A 26,713-nucleotide genomic window follows, 5' to 3' on the forward strand; every position below is an offset into this window, starting at 1 on the left:
TGGTCTCAAACACATTATGTGGCTTTGAACATTATCTTTGCATTTCTGATTCCCGTGCTTCTACTGATTGTGTATTTTTGAATGACGCCAGCCTTGGTGAGAGGGTATTTCATGTTATTGAATTTGCTTGAATTTCTGATAGAAAGCAAGAACCTTTGATCTTACCTGTATGGCAATATTGTTTACTGATGCCACACAGAATGTTAGCTCAAAGGAGGTCAAAATAGGCTGTGGATGAACTCAATGAACTTGCTAGGAGAAGAGAGTACCAAAGTCCAGGTGATGCAGAGGTGATCCATCTATTGGCCGGATCCCTGGTGCCACCCATCTTCCCAGCATATAAGTACTGCAGGCTGTTCTCAGTGCAGCAGAGTGGGCAGAAGGGAAGCCCTACAGAGGGTCACACGCACAGCTGGAGAGAGAACACAGAGGAGTAAATTGCTGACAGACAAGCAGGGATGGACCTGGTTCCTGCTCTCTCACTGGAAACCTGGGCGCTCCTGGCAATCGGCCTGGTGCTCCTCTATCGGTGAGTGATCTTCACAGATCCTTCCCATCTCACGTCATCAGTGTTAGGGTGATACTCAGACCTCTCTTCTGTTATTATTGGGAGAATCAAAATGATATCAGAAGCAGGGGCTGGAGAGATGATGGCTCAGTGGTTAAGGGCACTGGCTGCTCTTTCAGAGGACCCCAATTTGATCCCCAGCATCTACATGCAACTCAGAATCATCTCTAACTCACAACTCCAGGGGATCTGACTCCTTCCACAGGCATAGCTAGGATGGTATTTAAAGGTGGCAGTTTTCTAGCCTGGCTAACTGCTAAATAATCGAGACCTATTAAGTTTATTAGCAAGCTTTAAGCACTGTGACTGTGCAGGTTCTAAGCTATTCTAACACACAAAACTATCTACATCCCAGCCATGGGCTCCATTTTACTTGCTGTGTGACTCTTTCTCTGACTTGCTCTGCTCCATGTGTGTCCTCATGGTGAGCTCCCATGGTGACTCCTTCTCAGGCCTGACCTCATGGAGACCTTCTTCTTCCTCTACCTGCCTCCTGGTCCTTATTCTCCTGGACCCTCACCTGCCTTGTTGCCCACAACTTGTCCTCTCCAAAGTCACTTACTGTTCAGTCTTTTATTACCCAACCAGAGATAACTCGGAGCATTCTTTACACCACACGGATACAGGGGATTCTTTCACACTCATGACATTGCCCATATCTGGACTGTATCAAGGTCTCAGTTTTCAAATTTTCATGTTTTTATTTACTGTTGTTAGGGCCATCGCATGCTACAGTGTGTGTATGTGTGTGTCTGTATGTAGGTCAGAGGACAACTTTACAGGGACAGTTGTCTCCTATCATGTGACCAAACTCAGATTATCAACACTATCAGTCAGTGCCTTGCCTACGGAGTCATCCTGAAGGCTCCAAATGGAATGACAACCGAGTTAATTTTGTGTTTTAATGTTTTGGCAGTATGGAGGATCAAGCCAGAGCTTATATATGCCAGGCAAACTCTTTACTTCTGAGTTATAGCCCCAGTGGTAGTAATTCTTATTAAAGTTCATACTTACATTTTGAGGATCCATTGGACCCCCCCCCACTCTTCTTTAATACCTTCTTTTGAGGTTTACTGTAAAAGTATGGGGTGTTCTATGCCTACTCTTGGGTTGTATAATGACACAGAGACCTTTATAAATATAATTTTAAAGCTTCAGTCACTAATCTCAACAGATTATGAGCTCTTCTAACCTGACTGTGCTGGCCTGGCCAACTTCCCAGCCTACTTCCCAACCCTGCCATCGTAGTCTTGCTCTGGCACCTCCTTCTTCATTGTATCTCAATTACTGAGTCCCCAGGTCACACTTGAGATCCTTTTCCTTTTTCTGGACACAGAAGTCCCACCCTTTTCTCTCGCGCCCAGCTATATGCTGTTGTACCCTTGATTTGACCAATCAGAAGATGGTGGAGAACAGTGTTTACAAAATACTGACTCAGGAGATGCTTCCTGATAATACAATACCAAAGGCTGAACTGTACTGGATCTCTGGGTATAGGAATCAGTAATTGATTACACAGTGCATGCAAACATCCCCCGCTAGCTTATTGATACGAGTTATAGTAGGTATGACTTAGTGTTAGTTATCCCTAGATCCATGGAAACTCAGCAGACATGGATACCAACAATGGACTGGCATGCAAACTCACCATTTCCAAAGCTCTATGGGAACTGGAGAGGGAGCCAAGTTGTTGATTTGTTTCAGTTTTTGATGATGGTCTTGCTTATTTCCTCTCTTCTCTGTGTGTGAATACAAGTCTTTCTGTTTCCCTTTATAGATATGGAACCCGTACACATGGAATTTTTAAGAAACAGGGAATTCCTGGGCCCAAACCTCTGCCCTTTTTAGGCACTTTGCTGAATTACTACAAGGTGAGCATTGACTGAGTTTTCCATATGGCTTCTTCTTGTGGCCAATAATGGCTTAGTTCTATTAAATGCTCCTTATGAGGAAACCCTGAGACTTCAGGCCCTCACACTGTGTGTTCTCTCGATTCTTGAGAATGTTTGCAAGTGCCCTGGGGCTCTATTGCCAACTTAAAACTTAATAGTGTGTTTGTATATATATATATTATAGAGTGTATCCAGGAATTTGCATTTGTGTGAGTGCCCATGGACATATTTAGTTATACATGTGTGTATGAGGAGGTCAGAGGTTGACACTGTGTGTCTCTGCACTTGGTCCTTTGAGGCAGTCTCTCACTTTGACCCAGCTCTCTCTCACTTGACTAGTATAGCTAGCCAGCTTTCTCTCCGGGTTCCCCTGTCTCTGACTCTTACAAGCTGCTTCTATTACCTCCTGCCAGGCATTTACACAGACCCTGGGGAGTCAAATTTTGGTTTCCACAGGGTGCTTTTCCCACTGAAGCATCTCCATAGCTCCCATTGTCACGCCCTCATTTATTTATTTTTGGGTGAGGGTGTGTATATTCCATAGTAGGTGTATGTAGGTCAGAGCACAGTTTGTGGCAGTCAGTTTTCTCTTCCAAACATCTTATTCCTAGTGATGGAGCTCAAGTTATCAGGCTTGGTGACAAGTTCCTTTTCATTTGGAGCCATCTCACTGCCCTAGTGTCAATTTATTGAAATTCACCTTGAGTAAAATGCCCAGATCTCTGTCTCATTCAGTCTTGATGCCGAGGACATGATGCTCGGATCTTGTGAGCAATAAAGGAAGAGGTTGTTTCTTGCTCAGTGTAGAGTCCAGGAAGGCACTGCTGTTGTTATTTGGAGAAAATCTTGAAGGGGTTTCCAACTTCTAGGACACCAATCTGTATTTACTAGATTAAAATGATCTTTGTACGAGGTCTTATGAGTGAGACTGTTCTTTTTTCTGAATATTCCTGAAGCATCAGCTTATCACAGACCCCCGTCCCCCACATTTGGGAGGCTTTTCATAACTTGAGTTCTCTGCTTAATCTTTGAACCCATGAAGGTTTTTCTGTAGCAGTAGACCCAGCATGTACCATTCATGTTTGGGTTCTTCAGAACTAGAGCATTTAGCTTCTCTCTTCATTTAGGTACTGGGGTTCTGGTTAGTGACTGATTCATTTAGAAAGATTTTGTGTGTATACGGTTGTATGTGTGTATTTGTGCACATGAGTGCAATAGCTATGGAGGAAAGAAGAGGGTGGTGGATTCCCTGGAGCTAAAGTAAGACATAGATGTGAGATGGAGGATGTGGGTTCTGGGGATTGAACTTGGACCCTCTGCAAGGTCAACCAGTTCTCTTAACCACTGAGCCACATCTCCAGGCCTTGTGACTTATTTAAGTTGTTTTTCTTTAATGCATCCACAGCTGCCTCTCTTCTTTTAAAAGCAGTAAACTTATGTATGACTCTGAGTAGCAAGTGAAAATATCTGAGACAGGATGAGAGTTGTCAATTATCTTACTTTTCTACATAATGCAATTTTATTTTCTTTTAAAGGTTTGCTAAAAGCAATTAGGGAATGGAGGATTTAGCAAAATTACTAGAAAATTATGTAATGTGCCATGTAGGATCTAAGTCTATGTGAATCATTTGTGACTAACCTGCTTTGGTGCCTGGCCCATGATCTGTCCTCCAGACAGACATTCCCAAGCTCACACCCAAAGGCTGAGTGGCAAAGCTTCTGTTGCTGTCTGCTCAGGATTTTCTTCCTACAGGTTCTGTGCTTACCTTGCACATTCTTTAAAGCACTTGTGTTAATTATCATCACAATCATTTTCATAATCATTATTAGGGTGTGTACATGTCTCTGTCCATGAGTTGGCATATAGAGGCCACAGAGTATGTCACATGTCCTGCACTCATTCTGCCCTTTCCCACTGACCCATCCTGCTCTTGATGTGTCAAACATTTCAGAGACAATAAATCTGACTTCATGGTATTTGTGGTTTTTGGTGCTCTGGATACAGAAGGGTCAGTACATACAGGACAATAATGGATTTCATGCTATTTCTCTTTCCAGGGTTTATGGAAATTCGACACTGAGTGCTATAAAAAGTATGGAAAAATATGGGGGTGAGTATTCTGGAAAGTTCCATTGAGTTAACTGTTTTTAGAAGAAGGCACTCCACTTGTGTAAGGATGATGCCAGCCTCAATGTAGCCTTGTATAAAGGTGATACCGCATGTCATTAAGTGCCAGGGTTCAAATGTCAATTGACATGAGAACATTGCACACTGTGGCTTTTTGACAGGCTTTGATGTTCCATGGACTTGAGCTTTTTTTTTTCTTATTAATTTATTTATTTATTCATTTTGCAACCTGGTACCTGCCCCCTCCCTATTCCCCTCACACAGCCTCTACCTCCTCCTCTCTCCCCTCTCTCTAGTCCTCTGAGAGTGTCTGGCCCCCGAGTATCTCGCCAGACCTTGTGTTTTATCCAGTGTCCTCTTCTAATTTGTTTTCTCCTCTGAGTCTTCCTTTTCTTGACATAGCATGCATTGCTTCAGGTCCCTCTGATCTGCTCTGGCAAATGTCTTGTTCTGTCTCCTTGCCACACTGCTCATTTACATATAGAAGCCCACATTTCTTCACGTTTTTAAATTGACTTTAGTATTCCATTTCACAGTAGGGGTGAGGGTCGATGACCTAGCTAAGGGCTTGGTAAATAATTCATGAGTAGCATAAAAAATTCCTCTGTGCATATAGAGAGTTTGCTGTAGTTTATATTTTATTTTACATCAACTTTTTTTTCCTGGAATGGGGACATGTATCCTGGTACATACATGTAGGCCAGAGGATAACTTGTGGAAGTTAGTTCTCTACTTCCAGGGTACTGAACTCAGATCATCAGTGCCTTCATCTGTTGTGCCAGCTCCCAACCACCACCACCCCCCAAGATTTTTGGTAAAAGTGTGTATCTGATGACGGCTTGTGCCAGTCTGTTCTCTTTCCACCATATAGCTCCTAGGAACTGAGCTGACATCATCAGGTGCCTCTACCTTTGAGCCATTTTGTTTCCCCCTTCCAGGAACTAGCTGTGTGCAAATCCTCAGGCAGGGTCAGGACCTTAAACCTTCTGCTGGAATGTTGATAGTCATGCTCAGGGTGTGTGGATGTGATCCCAGCCGCAGTGAATTCAGGAGCACTGAAGGCAGTCTGTGAAGCTCTCCCCTCTGCTTCCTGGTTCTTATGTTCTCCCTGCCCTGTCTTCCATACAGGAGGCGCCTCAGTTGAATTCTGTGTTTTCATCTCAATGTATCAAAACCAGGGTCTGCACCCTAGGCAGGCATCCTAAGACTGAGCTGCATCCCAACACCACGTTTGACATATTACAGTATTTTTCAGTTAATTTCTTTTTTCTTTTTCAAGTCAGAGTTCCTCTGTGTGTAGCCCTTGTTGTCCTGGACGTGCTTTGTAAACAGGCTGGCCTTGAACTCAGAGATCTGCTTGCCTCTGACTCCGGTGTACTCCAGAGGTATTAGGTATCCCTGGAGCTGGTGTTAGAGGTGGTTGTGAGCTTCCCAATGTGGGTGTTAGGAACCCATTGGGTCCTCTGTAAGAGCAGTATGTGCTTCTAACTATGGAGCCACCGCTCCAGCTTCTTGCACTATTTCAAATGAGAATTCATAGAAAATGGTATAGGCAATTTTCACATGTACACATCTAGACTTTGCAAATTTCCACTTGTTATTTCTAAGTGTGCTGCCATATAGAGTTGTTTTGCCTTTAAGTGACTCACTGGGTCTTGGATGACATTACATATCATTTTACAGAGACTCCATTGTGTACATGATCAGAAACCCTAAACTGAACTGGGAACTCCTGTGACCCTGTATTGTATAAGGCAGAGTGCGGGTCCTGCAGCATTAGGATCAATGTCTGGGTGTGGCTCTCATGTCAGAACCTGGTTCATCAGCTGTCTTCAACACACAGGTTGTTTGATGGTCAGATGCCTCTGTTTGCCATCACGGACACAGAGATGATTAAGAATGTGCTGGTGAAGGAATGCTTTTCAGTTTTCACAAACCGACGGGTAGGTCACACTGTTTTTTCATTGATTAATTTATTTATTCATTTGATATCCTGATTGCAGCTCCCCTCCCTTCTTTCCTCCCAGTCCAACTCTTACTGATCGCTCCCCCACTGCCCCATCTCCTTCTCCTCAGAGAAGAGGAACTCCCCACTGTGTCTCACCTTGCCCTGGGACTTCTAGCAACAGCAGCAGGATTAAATGCATCCTCTCCCAGTGAGGCCCAACCAGGCAGTCCAGCTAGCAGGAGGAGATCCAATGTCAGGCAACCGATTCAGAGACAGCCCAGCTCTAATTGTTAGGGGGCCTACACAAAGACCAAGCTGAACATAAGCCAGTAATATATAAGGAGCCTAAGTCCAGCCCCTTAAGCAGTTTGTTTGTGGTTCAGGCCCTGTGAGCCCCCATGGACAGGTTAGTTGACTCTGTATGTTTTCTTTGGGGTCCCTGACCCTTCTGGCTCACTCACTCTTATCCCCGACTCATCCACATGACTCCCCAAGTTGTGGATGATGTATGGCTGAGGGTCTCTACATCTGTTTCCTTCTGTTGCTGGATGAAGCCTCTCAAGAGTGAGTCTGAAAGCTGATTGTCATTAATAGTGTCTCTCACTGCGTGGGTCTCAAGTCTGGTCAGTCATTACTTGGTCATTCATTCATCTTTATCCCTGCACAGCTTTTAGCAAGACAGTTTATGGGTGGGTGGTTTTGTGTGTGACTTGAAGTGCCCCCTACCTCGTCCAGAAGTCTTGCGTGTTTACGGGAGTTTGCCACTTCAGCTCTTATCCACAGCTACTAGGAGTCTTAGCTAGGGTTTTTCCCAAAGACTTCTCAGAACCTACACCATTCCAGGATTCTGGCTAGTCCCAGATATGCCCACTACCTATTCCTGTTATCTCTCCCAGCCCTCTCTGTCCCCCAACACTTGATCCTCTTCCCCCATTCCCCTCTCCACTCCCTCTCCCATCCAGTTCCTTCCCTCCATCTCCCAAGTCTATTCTGATTCCCTTTCTGTGAGGTTTTGCCTCCTCGCTTGGGTCCTCCTGATTACTGAGTTTCTTTTGGTCTGTGATTGTAGGATGGTTACCCTGTATTTTGTGGCTAACATTAACTCATATGGGAGTACACACCATGCAGGTCTTTTGGGGCCTGGGCTACTTCAGTGAGGATGATATTTTTTACTTCCATCCATTTGCCCCCTAGGGGCTTGCTTTCTAGCTACTTAGCCAAACCAGAGCCTTCTAGATGTGAGCAGAAACCTTGCCTCAAAAACACAATAGAGAATTATAGAGAAAGATGTCTGACCTCTGGTCTCCACATGAGCACACATGGGCATGTGCACTAGCATTCATGTGTATACTCATATGTAGAGAAACACACACAGAGGGGAGAGAGACCCATGCAGAGAGACAGATACACACACAAAGACATACACATGCAAAGACACACACACAGAGACAGACATATACATAGAGACATACATACACGGAAACAAATACACACACAGCCACACACATACAGAGACAGATATATAGGCACACACACATACAGACACATGCATAGAGACAGACATAACACATAAAGACAGAGAAAGACAGACTGACAGACACACAAATGTAAACACACACACACACACACACACACACACACCAGTTAATTTTAATATGCCTTGACTAGCTTAATGGTTGGGCACTTCTAATCTTTCCTGAGGCTAGCAAACACTCCACCTTGGTCTTCTGGAGTTAATATTCTTTAAAATGTTTATTTCATCTCTGCTACTGCAGACCCAATTGGAAACATGGCCACTAGAGCCACTTACCTGAGTTCTTACGTGGTTGGTCTGTCCTATGTCCCTCTCGTGGTGATTCTGCCTCTTCCTCCTTTCTTTCCCAAGCCCTGGAATCCTAAAAGACCGGATTCTGTCTGTTCTACCCAGGCGTTGGCTGCTGGCTCCTTTATTTACTAACTGGAGCCAACTGGGGGGCACCATCCTTCAGGGTCTTATGTGCAGATGTTCCTGTGAGCAGATTTGAAGATAAAAATTAACAATATAACACAAGCAACATTAGGTCAAACCCATACAATAGTAAATTACAAAAACCCAAATATCAATCATTTAAGGGTCCCAGGCCTAGGAGAATGGCTTGATCAGTGGGGAAAGGACCTGAGTTTGGATCCTCAGCATCCACAAGGAAGCTGGGCAGAGCAGTGTTCCTGTGGGACTCTAGCGCTACATGTGGAAACAGGTAGATCCCAGGGGCTTGTTTGCTAGCGACTCTAGCCAAACCAGAGCCTTCTAGATTCAGATATGGCCACAAAAATGCCATAGAGACCTATAGAGAAAGATACCTGACCTCTGGTCTCCATATGAGCACATACAGGCATGTGTAACTGTAGGGTTATGGGGGTCCTGAGTCCAATCCATGCAGGGCACAGTTGCTCAGAGATTCAGGAGGAGGGAAGTTGACCATGCTTACTTACCCCATGCTGTTGCCAGGTAGATGTCTGGTATAGGGAAGCCTCGGGACACCACTCCTGGGGTGGGAAAGCACAGTCTGAGGTGTGGGACAGCCAGAGCTGAAACAGTGGTCCTCGAGTTTGCAAAGAGGCTGGAGCTGTCTGGTTCTCAGGCTCTTGGACATCCAGGCACCACTGGAAATGGAGGAAGAGCTGAGAACAGAGTGGGGCCCCCACAGGCTGGATCAAGCCTGGGATGGGGGGTGGGATGGGAAGAGGGGAGCTCTGTCTGGTCCAGCGAGTAGAGTCTTTGGCGTCATGGCTGGTGGCAGGTTTCAGCTTAGGCTAGGTGGCAGCCATGGCTAGGAGCAGAGAGAGGCCTTCTTCAGGAGACTAGACAGCGGCTCCATAGACAAAGGCCTTCTCCATGGCTCCCCAAGGCAGATACTGATGAAAAGAGGCAGGCTATGGTTTTAAGGCATTTATTGTCCTGGAGGAAAGTACATGCGTAAAACCTTACCCCACTTCTCAGTGTGGGCCTAAGGTTAAATACCTTTTGCAGGGAGGCGTGGCTGGGAAGGACTGCTTATTGGATAAACCCTCTAGGACTTTAGGTACCTTGTTTTTGTTTTTGTTTTGTTTTTTTTATTCGATATAATTTATTTACATTTCAAATGATTTCCCCTTTTCTAGCCCCCCCACTCCCCGAAAATCCCGTAAGCCCCCTTCTCTTCCCCTGTCCTCCCACCCACCCCTTCCCACTTCCCCGTTCTGGTTTTGCTGAATACTGTTTCACTGAGTCTTTCCAGAACCAGGGGCCACTCCTCCTTTCTTCTTGTACCTCATTTGATGTGTGGATTATGTTTTGGGTATTCCAGTTTTCTAGGTTAGTATCCACTTATTAGTGAGTGCATACCATGATTCACCTTTTGAGTCTGGGTTACCTCACTGAGTATGATATTCTCTAGCTCCATCCATTTACCTAAGAATTTCATGAATTCGTTGTTTCTAATGGCTGAATAGTACTCCATTGTGTAGATATACCACATTTTTTGCATCCACTCTTCTGTTGAGGGATACCTGGGTTCTTTCCAACATCTGGCAATTATAAATAGGGCTGCTATGAACATAGTAGAACATGTATCCTTATTACATGGTGGGGAGTCTTCTGGGTATATGCCCAGGAGTGGTATAGCAGGATCTTCTGGAAGTGAGGTGCCCAGTTTTCGGAGGAACCGCCAGACTGATTTCCAGAGTGGTTGTACCAATTTGCAACCCCACCAGCAGTGGAGGAGTGTTCCTCTTTCTCCACACCCTCTCCAACACCTGCTGTCTCCTGAATTTTTAATCTTAGCCATTCTGACTGGTGTAAGATGAAATCTTAGTGTTGTTTTGATTTGCATTTCCCTAATGACTAATGAAGTTGAGCATTTTTTAAGATGCTTCTCCGCCATCCGAAGTTCTTCAGGTGAGAATTCTTTGTTTAACTCTGTACCCCATTTTTTAATAGGGTTGTTTGGTTTTCTGGAGTCTAACTTCTTGAGTTCTTTATATATATTGGATATTAGCCCTAGGTACCTTGTTAAAATGGAGATCTGTCTTGAGCCTGTGTGACCACAGGTCATGTCCTCTACATGAGCAGGGGCTTGAGGCATTGCCCTTATGTGACTGTTGGCCAAAAATCCAGGGGTGGGGGTACTGTGGCTAGTGACAGGGGCCTGGTGCCCTCGAACAGGCGAAGTGTCTACAGTCTCTTCAGAATTTCCAGGGCTTCAAGTCTTAGCTCAACCGGGGACCAAGCTACTTTTACCGTCCAACATCCACTAGCATTCACATGTACACACACACACACACACACAGAGAGATAGACAGACAGACACACAGCATATGAAGATAGCCTTTTCACATTGCTCATGTTGTAAATACAGAGCTGGAGAACTTGTCTGATGTAAAATTAACTTTCTATCTTTCCCCAAGTCAAATGCCATCTGCACAGCTCTGGAGATTGACTAAGTCTTGTTTGCATCTTCTCCTCAACCCCTAGACCTAGTTTTCCAACCACAGAACAATTTCCATTTAAAAGAATCCTGGAATATAAAGGGTTGGAACCACAATAGGAAGCTGAGTGCACAGGTGATTTCTCATAGGCTGTGAGGCATTCTGAGGTTGTTTTTCTGTTTTTCTGACTCTAGGATTTTGGCCCAGTGGGGATCATGAGCAAAGCCGTCTCCATATCTAAGGATGAGGAATGGAAGAGACTTCGAGCCTTGCTCTCCCCCACATTCACCAGTGGAAAACTCAAGGAGGTGAGTGACACTCTTTTAACTGCAGCCTGTGTGACTGGAGTCCCCATCCTAACTGTGGACGCTTTTCTGCTTTGTTTAGATGTTCCCTACCATGGAACAGTATGGAAACATTTTGGTAAAATACTTGAGGCAAGAGGCAGAGAAAGGCAAGCCTGTTACTGTGAAACAGTAAGTCCTTCACAGTATTTCTGGGAGAGGAAGGGCATCTGGGGTGCAGCTCAGAAGGTCCAACTGCTTGTCCTTGCCCCTTTGACAGTAGATGACATTATAGACAGTTTAAAAGGAAGAAGCATGCGAGTCAGAAATTTGCAGGTGTAGAGGCTGGGAAGGCTGGGAAGAGCTTAGTCTATACTGAGGGGGCTTTGTCTGTTCCCTGAGAATTCTTTCCCACTCTCTGATGCATATGTTAAATTCCCCGGCTCTCTCTCCTCAGAGTGTTAGGTGCCTACAGCATGGATGTGATCACCAGCACATCATTTGGAGTGAACGTTGATTCCCTCAATAACCCTAATGATCCTTTTGTGGAGAAAGCCAAGAAGCTCTTAAGATTTGATTTTTTTGACCCGTTGTTCTTGTCTGTAGGTGAGTGGGCGGTTCTGTCTTCTGGTCATTGCTCTCGTCTGTGGCCATGTTTGTCTGTTCCTTCTTTCTCACTTTCCCCAAACGGTCAGCTCTAGTGCTGTGTAGTTCACCTGTCCTGTAATTCCTCCCCTAAAGGCACAGCTCAGTATTTTGAGAGCATTCGAAGACATGTCGCCCGATTATTTCTAGTTTTGAACTTCCTTTTTCTTTGAGACAGGGTCTCACCATGTAGCTCTAGCTGGCCTGGAAATGGCTGCCTTTGCACTTAGAGTGATCCCTCTGCCTCTGCCTCTGCCTCCTGAGGGCTGCAATTACAGTGTGCACCTCCGAGCCCTGGTTTTATTTTAGATTTCTTTCATTTGTATAAATACAAATTTGGCACTCTGTAAGTCCAGAACTCTCCATGGTCGCAATATCATACATGCATCTCATCTGTCTCGATTACCCCCACCCCTAACTCTTACTTCCCACATCACTTAGACACTGAGACACATCTTCCTTCCAATTTCCTGGCCTTTTGTCTGCTTTGGTAACCAGTTGAGTCCATTCAGTGCTGCCTGCTAGGAGGCTGACCTGTATAACTGGCTTCATCTGCTGCAGGCGGTCAGTTCAGGGGAGGGCCATGCCATGTCTTAGATATGGAATTTCACACTCCCTGTTCCTGCCTCTGACTTTAGTGCCACACCCTGTTTCATGATGTCCCTTGAGACTTCATGGGTGGGGTTGCTGATGTAGATGCTCCATTTAGGGCTCAGGACTCAATAGCCCCTTATTCTCAGTACTCTGATCTCTTAGGAGTCAGCATTGACTGAAGGGCACCTGGCCTATTACCAATGTCAATCACAGGGGACTACGTTGTAGCCACATTGGAACTTTCAAGCAATCTTGACCTAAGCAACCACCAGTTCACTTCCTCTGTATCTGAGTATTCTGGGCATTTCACATCAATGGGATCATAGACTCTGTGGTCTCTGTGACAGGCTTCTTTCATTTAGCACAATATTAAATGAATCAAGTGTCACTGTGTCCTGTGTATTTGTCCAGGGACCAAATTATACTCCCTGTCTGACAATGGACATGGAAGTTAGTTTCACACGTTTGCCGAGAATTTCTCTGTCATGAGCTTTCATATACAAAGTTATGTTTAAATATTTATTTTGGGGGTCACATTCAGAATCAGCATTGCTGAGTCAAAAAGTAACTGAATTTTTCTTTCTTTCTTCCTTTTTTTTTTTTTTTCCGAGACAGGGTTTCTCTGTATAGCCCTGGCTGTCCTGGAACTCACTCTAGTTCTGGCCTTGAACTCAGAAATCTGCCTGCCTCTGCCTCCCAAGTGCTAGGATTAAAGGCGTGTACCACCATTACCCAGCATAACTGAATTTTCAACATATTAAGCAACTGAACATACATTGTCTATAGTAGCTGTGGCTTCTTTATATATAAATGTCTGCCATAAATGCAGGACTTAGATGTTGCAATGTATGATTTTAGATCATCTTCAACTCTTTCTCTGCCTCTCTCTGTCTCTGTCTTCTCTTAATTTTTAGGGTCAGGGTTTTTCCTGTCTATGTTTCTGTATCCCAGAACTCAGGCTGTAGACTAGTCTGGTTTTGAACTCACCTAACTCAACCTGCCCCTGCCTTCTGAGTGCAGAGATTATAGACATGCACTACCCTGCCGTGGTAGATCTTCTCTTACATAGCTTAATTGCTTTATCATTTTTATAAGATTTATTTATTTTTATTTTCTGTGTATGGGTGTTTTGCCTACATGCATGAAGTGCCTAAAGAGGGCATATTGGGGTCTTAAATCTCCTTGTATTGGAGTTACCGGTGGTTGAGAGCAACCATGTAGATGTTGGGAATCAAACCTGGCTCTTGTGGGAGTGCCAACTGTTTTTTTTTTTTTTTTTTTGTATACATTCTTGGTATAATTAACCATGTTGTGTCATTTAGGGTTTTAATACTTTCCCTGTCAATTATATTTTCATATCCAGCTCATGCATCCCTATACCCACATTCCATCCTTGTCACCTAATATTCTCTGTGTCTCCTTTTAAGCATTGTATGATAGCTACACTTAGACCTGTTTACATATTTATTGATATAGGCTCAAATCTGGAAGTGTGGCAGAGTATGTGATTTTTAATTCTTCCTGCTTTTTGTGCTTGGGTTCCTGTGCTTCCTATCTTTGTGCTTGGGTTTTTTGTTTGTTTGTTTGTTTTTGTTTTTGTTTTCTTTGTTTTTTTGAGACAGGGTTCTCTGTGTAGTCTTGGCTGTTCATATGTGTACGCATACACATGCACATGCCTTGGTGACTGTGTGGCATGTGGAGGTCAGAGGACACCTACAGCAGTTGGTTCTTTCCTTCAACAGAGTGGGATCCTGGGATCAAGCTCAGATTTTTAGGCTTCTCTGCAGAAACCTTTAGCTGTTGAGCCATCTTATTGGTGCCTGAACTTTCTTTCTGAATCCATATGAAGTCCAGGAGCACAGTTAAATTTAAGAATCAGGTTGCAGCTTTGGCTACTCCAAAGCACAGAAGAAGTATGGTGCTGACCCAGTGTAAACAAGGTCACAGAGAGAATGACTTCTGGTTGAGAAACTGGTGACTTCTTATACAGATTGCTTTATGATTTCTTTAAATGAAACTTCCATTTCAATGAAAACATCTTTTTTTTGGTTTTTTCCAGTACTCTTCCCATTTCTCACCCCAATCTATGAGATGTTAAATATCTGCACGTTCCCAAAGGATTCAATAGCATTTTTCAAAAAATTTGTGGACAGAATGAAGGAAAACCGCCTGGATGCTAAGCAGAAGGTAAAACATGGTAGTTTCATGAGAGGCTCACAGTTTGATTACATGTTGGGCTGTGAACAAGTGAGCTGTGTGCTAATGGCATGTAGAAAAGGCTAGCTTTAGAGAGAGAGAAAGAATATATTTTCTCAGGGAAGAGAAGTTGAATTTTTAAAAAGTTAATTGATAATAAGCCAGGAATCGACCCTTAGCAATAGGAATGAAAACTAGAACATCCCGCATAAGGAATGAAAAAGCATTGGCATGGCACAAGACCTGAACATGATCAAGCCTGTCAGAACTCCTGCATACATGGGAAAGGATCTCTCCAAGCTCTGTCCTTTGCTGAGGAACAGTTGGCAGTTGATAGCTGTGTTTGTAGGGGTGTGGACACAGGTAGGTTTCCCATGCACTAGTAGATGGCCCTGCAGGCATGCCCAAGTGAGCCTCCCTAGTTGGACTTAGTGGGTGATTAAGAAGAGGGCATGGAGAATGGAGGAAGAAATGTTACAGATGATATAGAAGGAATTGTTTGGAGGAAACAGTGGGGTGGAGATGACCATATCTGATCGTGTACATATACGAAACTCTCCAATAACAATTAAAAATGATCAAAAAGGGGGAATATTTTTTCCTCTCCTTCAAAAACATTTTCTAAGAATAAAAGTGATTGTTTAAAATTGTATTGTAATTTATTGTAAAAGTGGTTGATGTGGAATCTAGATTCTTCCCAGCTGATCCATTTCTGGCTTTTTTTTCCATGATGACTCAAGCAACCAGAGCCAAAGTTATGAAATGAATTTAAGGGAACTACATTGTCAGAAAGAAGATAATTAAGTTTCTGCATTCCTGATCTACCTCTGATCTCTGACCTTACCATTGATCATCCATTTTTGCAACCTTTCTTTCTGTTTCCAGCACCGAGTGGACTTTCTTCAGCTGATGATGAATGCTCATAATAATACCAAAGACAAAGAGTCTCATAAAGGTAAGCAAACCCTTCCTGGTCGATGGACAAGGAAGCTCTCAGAGAGTGAGTGGGTTGCTCATAAAATATGCAAGGAGGTTTTTCTTGGTAGAGGGATACCTCTGTTGTCAAACAACAGAAGTAGCTATTATCAACATGGAATTTTCGGGATGCACATGTGCAAAAGTATGCTCCTAGCATGAAGGGTGGCCATGATGTATGTCTCCTGTGGTCTGTTTGTAACCTGAGGGAGCACAGGTGGTGTTTGTGTCTTTCCCAGCATGCATTCTTAGTGCTCTTCCTAGACATCTGTGCCTTAACATCCTGTTGGGGGGGGGGGGCATGTATCCAAGTGGTGCTGAACCTCTTTGGGAGCCTGTGTTGGACATGTCTTCTCTAGCCTAATCCATGGTAAAGATTTACCTTTCCTTTGTGTGATGTGTAAGTAGCTTCTGGGGAAAGCCTCTCTGTACAAATGCATTGGTCCTCTTCATTCTTTTATGTACTTAAAAATCACTCATAGCTGCGCGGTGTTGTAGTGTGTCTTTAATCCTTGCACTTGGGAGGAGATGGGGTTGCATCTCTGTGAGTTCAAGGCCAGTCTAGTCTTCATCATAGATTCCAGGACAGGCAGGGCAATGCAGAGAAATCCTGTCTTGAAAAACCATAAAAAAAATAACTTCCAGATTTTTATCTTCTTTGTGTGGTACATGCATGTGCAGGAGTATGTGCACATGTGCACACCCCTAGGTATGTGTACAGAGAAGAGATGAAGGCACACAGTGTCTTATTCAATCCTTCTCTGCCTTATTTCCTGGAGACAGGGTCTTTTATCAAACGTGGGGCTAAGTTGGCAGCCAGGAGGTCCCAACAATTCACAGTGTGGTGATTACAGGGGTTTGCTGCCCACCTGCCTTTTTACGTGGGAACTGAGGATTGAAACTCAGGTTCTCAAGCTTGTACAACAAGCACACTTACCCCTGGAGCCATGTCTCTAGCCTGCCATCTGTCTTTATTTTTTGTTTAAGGTCATTTTCACTATCATGGCTGCAAACTGATGGCATTTCAGTTCCTGACTTTATTCTCCAGGTGTGCATCAGTAGCTAATGGAGAGGGAGTCTTCCATTCTTAACCATCTGTTCATTTCCCATGCACTCACTTGCTTATGTGCAGCAGTATGGTCCCTTGGGTCCCCACACTTACTGTTTGATGTGATCCTGTACTTTGTGTTTTGAGTTCTTTCTTGTTTGCCCACTTGATACCCTTTCATGTGATCAGATAACTTCAAACTCTCCTACACCTCCTCCTTTTGCCACAGGCTTCTATGTAGCCCAGGCTGACCCACATTCACAATGTGCGTGAGGACCTTTAACTCCTGAAATTACAGGGCTGTGCTACCATGCAGCAGAGTTTTAGCAGAACTGTTGTATCTGGCATGAATCTGGAGTGGTAGCACCTTGTTTTTGAAGTAGCCTTCTGTTAGTGATTGTTATCTGAGATTTTATGGTGTTCTTTGGAACCATTCCCAGAGCTTGGCATACCTTAGTCTACAGGCATTCCTGGCAAACCATGCTGTTTCCTATGGCTGAGAACAGCTTAGGTGATGGGTCTTTCAAGACAGCCCATAGATTAGATAAGAGGTTTTGGTGTATGGAAATTGACTTGCTAAGGTGCCTTCTGTGTAACAATAAAAAGAGCTCCTAGGAAGAGTTCAGTCCTTGAGGGTGTGATCCCCCTGATGCTGAGAAGCAGAATTCTTCCATAACTGGCTGTCTTTTCTCCAGTCAGTCTTTCAGTGTCCCCAAGAATACAGATATTACCATACTTGATTAATAAAGTGCTGGGGACTGAATCCAGGGCTTCATGATTCCTAGGGAAGCACCCCTATCTACTGACTGCATATATCGTCCCTTCTGTTTAACTTTCGATTGCTGAAATAAATATTAATTTTAAAAACAGCCACCAATTGTAGATTTATAGTCCAGTTTCAGTTTAGTAACAAGTACTTACACTAATTGGGAGGAAGAATTTATGAACAAGAGAATCACAGCATTCATGGTAGAAGAGGTACAACTTCCTGTAACTCTAGCCCTGTGGACCACAATGCCATCTTCTGGTTTCCATGGGCACCTGGAGAAACACACATAAATAAATAGAATTAAAAAACATTGATCTGTATGAGGGACCTTCTATAACTACTTCTCTAGGGGATTATTGTATAATCCCTATATATTATTATTCTTATTCTTATATATGAGTATATACATACTTATATATAAGTATATAAGTATTATATATATATATATATATATATATATATATATATATATTATATAAGTATAATCTAATAGGGTGCCCTATTCTAACATCCAAGGGCACCCTCCTCACAAACATGGCACCCCACACACTTTAAAACTTACAAAAAAGAAAGTCCACGTTTTGAACCTGACCACTGGGATTGGTGACAAACTGTAGACACACTAGGACAACCTACCTGAAGCTTTCTCTTTTTTCTTCTTGGATGTGTCATGTTGCTGTCATGGTGTCATGGTGACATGATGACAGTCTCAGAGTGACTGACCGACATCTCCATAGTCTGTCTAGGAAAATGGGGGCTCATTTGATTTTCTCTCATCTCCTCTGTAAGGGTCCATCCTGACTTGACATATAATTTTCTCCTCATCTACTCCGTGAGAGTCCATCCTGACATGATTCACCTGAAATGCTTTCTTACTTTCAGCCCTTTCCGACACAGAGATCACAGCCCAGTCAATTATCTTTATTTTTGCTGGATATGAAACCACCAGCAGCACACTTTCCTTTGCCCTGTATGCACTGGCCACCCACCCTGATATCCAGAAGAAACTGCAGGAGGAGATCGACAGAGCTCTGCCCAATAAGGTGAGAGGATGGTGTAGGAGAAAAAGAAAAAGCCTCAACAAAGACACCTTCTTGTCACCTCCAACAGTGTGTGTGTGTGTGTGTGTGTGTGTGTGTGAGAGAGAGAGAGAGAGAGAGAGAGAGAGAGAGAGAGAGAGGAGAGAGAGAGAGTCAGAGAGACAGAGAGACAGAGAGACAGAGAGAGAGAGACAGAGATAGAGGGAGAGACAGAGGCAAAGACAGAGACAGAGAGACAGAGAGACAGAGAGAGGGATAGAGAGACTGTATGAGAGTGTGTGTGTGAAAGAGAGAGAGAGGGATTGAGGGAGAGAGTATGTGTGTATATGTGTGTGTGAGAGTGTGTCTGTGTGTTTGTGTTTGTGTGTGTGTGTGTGTGTGTGAGAGAGAGAGAGAGAGAGAGAGAGAGAAAGTGTATATTGTGAGGGAGACAGAGAGTATGTGAGTAAGGGTTAGTGTGTGTATGTTGTGTGTGTGGTGTGTATGCATTGTATGCATTTTTTTGTGTGTGAATTTGTGTGTTAGTGAGTGAGTAAGCAGTCACACCACTGAGCAATCCTTCCAATTCTGGTGATTTTTATTTACATATTTATATGTATATATGTATGTATGTATGCAGGTATGTATGTATGTACTTATGTATGTTATGAGTATAAATATGTATGTGGGCATATGTGCGGCAGCATGTGTGTAGAGGTTAAACAAAGGACAACCTGAAGGTTCTCTCTTGCTACTACGTGAGTTTTAAGGGTCCTGATCTGGTCAGGAGTCTCAGTGGCAGGTGACTTTGCTCTCTGAGATGTCTCAGCAGCCCTTGATAATTTCTAACAAGAGCACAACCACAAACTGGTTTTCCCCAGCACCACTTAGAAATTATAAAAGGGACAGAGAAAGAGAAATGGTCAATAAAACCTCCCATGGAAACAGAAGGTTGTTGTGACAGGGCTGGGTCTGTTGTGCCTGTTCTCTAGGACCAAGCAAGTAGCATGCACACAACCTGTGTGATGTTAAAGACATGCACTTATCATACAGATCTCTGCAGGGTTCAGTGATGCTGCAGGACCTGCTGTGCTGTCCAACTGTGCACTGAGAGCGCCTAGCTTGATTAAGCTGCCTGGGTTGACTCAGCTCTGTGCCATGATTCCCTCTACTTATAGGATAAGAAGCCAAGGTGTGAGCCTTGGTGTCTAAATCACGAGTCAAATTCTCTCTCTCTCTCTCTCTCTCTCTCTCTCTGTCTCTCTGTGTGTGTGTGTGTGTGTGTGTGTGTTCGTTTGTGTGGGTTATAGATTTACATTGCGTACATTTCTGATTCTCTTTCTACCATGTTTTATGATACAGGCTCTTACTAAACGTGGAGCTTATAGATTGGGTGAGGTTGTCTAGCCAATGAGAACCAGGCGTGCCCTGTTCTCAGTCTACCTGCTGCTGGGATCATAGATGGGTGCTACTGTGTTAGGGTTTATAAATGGTTTGTATCTGATCTCTCATCCTCAGGCTTGCATAGTACAAACTTCAATAATTGACCATCTTTCAGGTCCCAAGTGACAATTATTCTACTTTGTAAGGAGTCTGAGTGATGGCGCAATGGTTAAAAGCCCTGGCTCCTCCTTCATAGCATCCATTCGTACTTGAGTCCCAGCATGAAAATGGTAGCTCTCGACTGCTCTAACTCTAGTTACAGGAGACCTGGTGCCCTCTTTTGGCTTCTGTGGGCGCTGTACTCATATGGTGTACATTAACATATACAAAAAATCTACATTTATGAGTTAAAACAACTAAAAATGCCTTAAAATGAATTGTAAGTACTAACTGCTTTGAGCTGCTGAGCTTGACTTTGGGGGTGCTGAGAATTCAACACTAGACACGGTTGTAAGTTAACCTAAGATCTCAGCACAAATCCTTTTCTTTCTTTCCAGGCACCTCCCACCTATGATGTCGTGATGGAGATGGAATACCTGGATATGGTGCTGAGTGAAACCCTCAGATTATATCCCATTGCTAATAGACTGGAGAGAGTCTCCAAAAAAGATGTTGAAATCAATGGTGTGTTTATCCCCAAAGGGTCAACAGTGATGATTCCATCTTATGCTCTCCAGCATGACCCACAGCACTGGCCAGAGCCTGAGGAATTCCGCCCTGAAAGGTATCAGAACCTCATGGGCAGGAACCCACTCTGTACTCTACAGGCCTGTGTATTCTATGATGCCTCTTATAGGAAGATGATCTAAGTATCATTTTGTATCCATTTGCATTCTGAGAGGAGAATGGTAGAGAAAGAAGAAAAGAGAGGAGAGGGGAAGTGAGATGGGAAGAAAGTATGGCTCATTAGCTACAGAATACTTTCCTCCTTCTTCCTCAAATAGTTAAGGACCCGCTTAAGTGTGGGTCAGAAACCCACTTTTGCTGAAGTTGAAATGAAATGTGCTTTTCAGAGTTGGGACACAGCATCATCCCAAATGGATTTTTAGTGTTTAAAGATGTAGTTCCTTTCTTGTTCCTTTGTATTTTTGACAATCTCTTGAATGGATAATGAATTCTGGTCATTTTCACTTCTTCACATTGCCCTGCCTCTTCTCCCTCCCACTCATGTGGAATCCCTGTCTGTCTTCAACCAGTCCTCCTCCTGTATCATGTATTTTTGGATTTTTTGGTGACTTGTGAGTTTACTTAGGCTCACATAAGCATAGGTGTAGGGGTTATTTCCTGGAGAATGGTCAACTCACCAATGGCTGCTCCATTGAAGAAAAACTTCTCCACCTTCACCAAGCATTTATTGTCAACAGCTCCTTAGTGAGGTGGCATCTCATGAACTCTATATCCCTCCCATAATGGAATGATGATGTGTCTAGTCTTGTGTAGGTATCCACACAATGATGCTATGAGTTCATGAGTGCAATGGGCATGTCGTGTCCAGAAGATAGTACTTCCCATCCATTTCATGCCCTGTCTATTACATTTTTCTGCCCCTTCTGTGATGTTTCCTGAGCCTTGAAGGGGCTGAGTCCTCTTCCTCTTCTTCTTCTTCCTCCTCTTCCTCTTCTACTTCCTCCTCTTCCTCTTTTTCTTCGATTTATTTATCTATTATATGTAATTACACTGTAGCTGTCTTCAGACACACCAGAAAAGGGTGCCAGATCTCATTATGTATGGTTGTGAGCCACCATGTGGCTGCTGGGATTTCAACTCAGGACCTTCGGAAGAGCAGTCAGTGCTCTTAACCACTGAGCCATGTCGCCAGCCCGCTACTACCACTTCTCAGCACTATGACCAGTCATGAGTTTCTGCACTAACTGTTTCCCACTGCAAACTGAAGCTTTTCTGACCAAGACTGAGATCAGCAGTAATTTTTTGTGTGTAAAGATAAATATTTAGAAGGCATTTTTGTATCACGTCCAAGTAGCAAAACAACAGGACTGCATTCTTCTCTATGATGTCTGCAGCTGTGGGTTCTTGAACAGATTTTCAGTGCTAGACATTAATTTCCCCAATGAACTGGCCCATCAACCAATCATTAAATGGTCAGTCTCCCCCTATCCCATAATACCATTATTACACTAGTGTGTGCCCACATAAGGATGCAGTTTTTCAAACAGCATTTATCTTATCTCAGCCACATGGAGAGTCTTCTAAGGAAAGGGAATTGAAAGGATCTTTAGTGTAAAATTCTCATAGCCAAATACATGCAAGTAGAAATTCAATGAACATTTCCCAAACTACCTGTGAGTTACTGGTTAGATGTCAAAAGGCAACTTCACATGTGTACCTCTTATGCTTTCATCTTCTGTCAACGAATCACTTATTGTGTCTCCAGGTTCAGCAAGGAGAACAAGGGCAGCATTGATCCTTATGTATATCTGCCCTTTGGAAATGGACCCAGGAACTGCATTGGCATGAGGTTTGCTCTCATGAATATGAAACTTGCTCTCACGAAAGTACTGCAGAACTTCTCCTTCCAGTCTTGCAAGGAAACACAGGTGAGGGAGAAAACTATCTCTATAAACAGTGTTTTATGGGAAGCATTTTTAGAACTTAAGGTTCTATGTATAAAAATAATAATGCGTGTTTGAGGTCTAATAATTGGATTTTTGGCCATCTGAGCTATTTGTATCTAGGCATTAGCTAAGGGGCTCTTTGTTCTAGGTCTGTATAGACTAGAATTTAGCATTATGAAGAGTCAGAGGAGACCAGCGTGAAAATCTAGTCATGTCTACTGGAGATTGTGTATATGATGTGCCATGCAGAGGTGCAATGGTCATGTCTTCAGTCTTTGTTGTATTGTCCTCTTCTTCCGTAGTTCACAGAAGCCCTTCTTTCATGGTCTTTTCAACCCATGTATGTACATTAGAGTTACAGAAGAGCTTTAAAACTCATATAGGGTCTGGGATATTCTCAGTTGGCAAGATCCTACTAATTTTGCACTAATCTCTGGTTCTAATCCATAGAACTACACAAACAAGTTGTGATGGTACATACCTATAATCTCTGCACTCAGGAGTTAGAGAATAAAGGATCAGAATTTCAAGTTATCCTTGGCCACTTAGTATATATGAAGCAAACATGGGCTGTGTGTCTCAAAAAGAAACCAGAAACTCAAGATGCCTTGTCATTTCAGTAATCCTAAAACAATTCACCCAAAATGTGGCTTTAAAAGCTCATCTCTGATTTCCCATGTCATGCTAAGTTGAGAATTATTATTTTAAAAGACAATTGCTTGGTCTCATGAGATTGCTCAGTGGTTAAGAGCATCTTCTGCTCTTTAGAAGGACTTGTGTTCAGTTTCCAGAAGTCACATAATGGCTCACAACCATTTGTAAGTCCAATTCTAGTGGCTCTGATGGCCCACTCTGGCTTCTCAAGAATTCACACATGGTATATGTACAAAGTGCTGGGAAAACACTCCTATACAAAAACTATATGTCTTTATAAATTTGCTTTTTATGATGAACTTCAACCTGGGACATTGTGATTATTCTGGATCATTTCTCAGGAACCCTGCTCTAGAAAATAGGTAGTTGTCATATTTCCATAAAGTATGTATCTTTTATTCTCCCTTTTATTCTGCTCTCATACTTCAGGTCCCTATTCACTCTCCAAGTGAATCTTCTTCTTAGGTTTCTGTCCTTGTTTACTCCATGTTCAGCTTTTGGGTCCTGTAGGCTGTTTTCATCACCTCTATATCATTAAAACCTCCAGTTGTTTTATATTTGTTCTCTTTGTATTGAAGGATATTCCCTCTCTTTTGTAGCACCTCATATTATTCTTTCCACACACTCCAAATAGTTCTTTGAGGAGAGTTTTCACATTGGATACCTGGTAACTGTTTGAAAGTATGCCTTACAGTTATAATATTATCTCATTAAAACGTTCATTTAAAAATTAGTATTATTCATGTAAGTATTTACATGCATATCTTTATTGTATTTCTCCATCAAAATCATGTGTATAGTACTTAAATTATAAATGAGTAAAATAAGACATTTAGAAAAAGCATTTGCGTTGCATTTTCCTGACTATCTTGTTCTTGTTTCATGTAAAGGTATGGCTAAAATTACAGGACTTGTGTATTTGAGTATTATGTATTAAATATAGACTTGTGTATTGATGGGAGTCTTTTCTGGACAAAGGGACAGAAGTGTTTATTCTTTGATCTGTTCCTTAATACAGTTGTATAGCTTTATCTACACATAACCCCACTTATTTTAGTATTTATTGGTAAAGCATTTACATTATTCACAGGGATTTAGACAGACAAAACACAGTTCTTGTTTTGAGACCCCATAGCAAACTTGACATAGGGCAGATACTCTTTCAAGTTCCAGTCATCTTAAAATTGATACTTCTCTCTCTCCATGAGAAGATTGCTCCCCTTCCTTTTTCTCTGAATAGAAGATTTGTCTATTGGAAGCTTTCCCCTTCATTACTAAAGAGTATGATGCTAAAGTACTATTGAAAACCCTGTGGAGTCAGACATTCTCTTTTACCATATCCTTGGAAGCCAAGAACAGATGCTAGAAAAGCAAGTAACATATGTCTCTTCCAGAAGACTTGCCCTGAACATGCTAAGTACAGTGGTGATACATAATCTTGGAGCTGAGGATTGTTAATAGAGTTGAAATTTATCCTTCCATGGTTATCTCGCAAGTTTCAAAACCAAAAATAACTTTTCATGACTTAAAAAATTAGCCTAACTTTTCATGACTGAAAAAAAAAAGCCTAAGAATAAGGATAAAAATGTGAAACTCATTTGTTTTACTTTAAATCAGCACAGAATATCAATATAAACCAGCATGAGTTTGTTTCAGGTTGTGAACACAGTAGATTCTTTTTTTTTTAACTTTTTTTTAAGATTTATTTATTTATTATATGTAAGTACACTGTAGCTGTCTTCAGACACCCCAGAGGAGTGCATCTGATCTCATTACAGATGGTTGTTAGCCACCATGTGGTTGCTGGGATTTGAACTTAGGACCTTCGGAAGAGCAGTTAGTGCTCTTAACCGCTAAGCCATCTCTCCAGCCCCAACACAGTAGATTCTTAATCACCATTTTGCACAATGTGTGTTTGGATGCATACTCTCACCATCCAAGTGAGACAGCTTGGAGAAAAAAAGAAGTGAAAACATATGACTTAAAATGCAGCTTTTTTTTTTGTTTCTGCATTGCATATTATCCCTAACACTGGTTTATTACTTTTCTTTTGGTGATGTTGTTGTTTCATTCACTGGTTCTCAACAGTCTTCTTTCCCTGTTGCAGATACCTCTGAAATTAAGCAGACAAGGACTTCTTCAACCAGAAAAACCCATTGTTCTAAAGGTTGTGCCTCGGGATACAGTCATAACTGGATCGTGACTTTCCCTCAAGGAGTTCTGCTGAGTTCTTCAGAAAGGCAGAGTCAACGAACATTGGACACTTATCTTCACCATGAATAAAATTCAGATGAAAATGGGGCTTAATTGATTGGTTTTGATGTATGGTTAAAGATTCAGGACATCCATTGAGCTTTCTCAGTGACCATACAAGCTGCCATCTAATATAAAGGAGATGAGTTAAGTCAGTGACAGCACAGGAATTTCGCCTTCACTGGTTCTCGTGGGATCATCCCCATCCTCATCTTGTAGTCTCTGTTAATTTCTTTTGATCTCTTTTGATAGTAACCATATGTTTGTAATCAGATGTTTTAGTTGCCATATTCTACAATAAATGCTGCATGGAAAATGTAAATAAACACTTCTTTAAAAATACTCCTTTTAAAAGTGTTTTTGTATTCTTTGAGAGCCTCATAGAATGTATTTTGATCATATTAATTCAAACCAAACCAAACCAAACTAAACCAAACCAAACCAAACCAAACCAAACCAAACCAAACCAAACCAAACCACACCAAACCAAACCAAATCTGTGTAGTCCACTTTGTGCTGGAGAGCTATTCCTGTGTGTGAGGCCTATCCTGGAGTGTAGTTCATATATCCAGTGTCACTCCTTTGAAGAAAGCTGACCTTTCTTCTGTCAGGCACTCTCAGCTGACCATATCTCCTTGACTAGGGGTAGGACCTTAAACTCCTCTCAGCTAGGATTTTGTTTGGCTTGAGCTTGTGCAGATTGTATGTATTTTGTCACAGCCTCTATGAGTTCATATGTGTACCTGACATGTGTCTGGAAGTGCTGTTTCCTTAAAGTCAACCACTACCTCTGGCTCTTACAATCTTTCTTCTTTCCATTTTTTTGGTAGATCCCTGAGCTTTGAGGCAAGATGTATGATCTACTCATTCTACTTAGAGTTGTGCATTCCAAAGTCTCTTTTTGTTGACAAGTTGTAGGTTTTCTTGTTAAATACTACTGAGTAAACTACTGAATGAAGAAACTTTTCTAATGAGTAATACACTATTCTATGGATATGGCAGTATTTCATTAGAATCTTTTTATTGCTACATCCATTTAATAGGTTAATAGTAGTAGGTTTCTTCCTAGGACACAGGATGTATCTAGTCTCAGGTTTGTGGCCTCATAGACCCTATAAATTATAGGTTTCATCTCATGGAGTGGGACTGACATCCAACTAATAAAGTGATTGGTTACTCCCATAACATCTGTACCATAGTTGCTCTAGTGGGCTTGTCTTTCAGTCAAGTAATTACTGTAGCTCAGAGGTTCACAGTCGGGTGAGAATGATGATTACT

The 26,713-nt window shown here is 42.5% G+C and overlaps 1 protein-coding gene across 1 annotated transcript; it reads left to right on the plus strand.

Annotated features, from left to right (window-relative positions):
* Window positions 1-458: 458 nt before the first annotated feature.
* Window positions 459-25,385, plus strand: LOC127673007 (cytochrome P450 3A11-like). The gene is made up of 13 exons (XM_052168522.1): window positions 459-529; window positions 2,346-2,439; window positions 4,519-4,571; window positions 6,432-6,531; window positions 11,177-11,290; window positions 11,370-11,458; window positions 11,724-11,872; window positions 14,565-14,692; window positions 15,587-15,656; window positions 18,376-18,536; window positions 20,453-20,679; window positions 22,348-22,510; window positions 25,290-25,385. Exons 1-13 carry the CDS (start codon window positions 459-461, stop codon window positions 25,383-25,385), a joined length of 1,515 nt encoding a protein of 504 aa, XP_052024482.1.
* The last annotated feature ends 1,328 nt before the right edge of the window (window positions 25,386-26,713 follow it).

The sequence above is a fragment of the Apodemus sylvaticus genome, chromosome 22 (assembly GCF_947179515.1).
Source record: "Apodemus sylvaticus chromosome 22, mApoSyl1.1, whole genome shotgun sequence".
NCBI classification, from domain to species: domain Eukaryota; kingdom Metazoa; phylum Chordata; class Mammalia; order Rodentia; family Muridae; genus Apodemus; species Apodemus sylvaticus.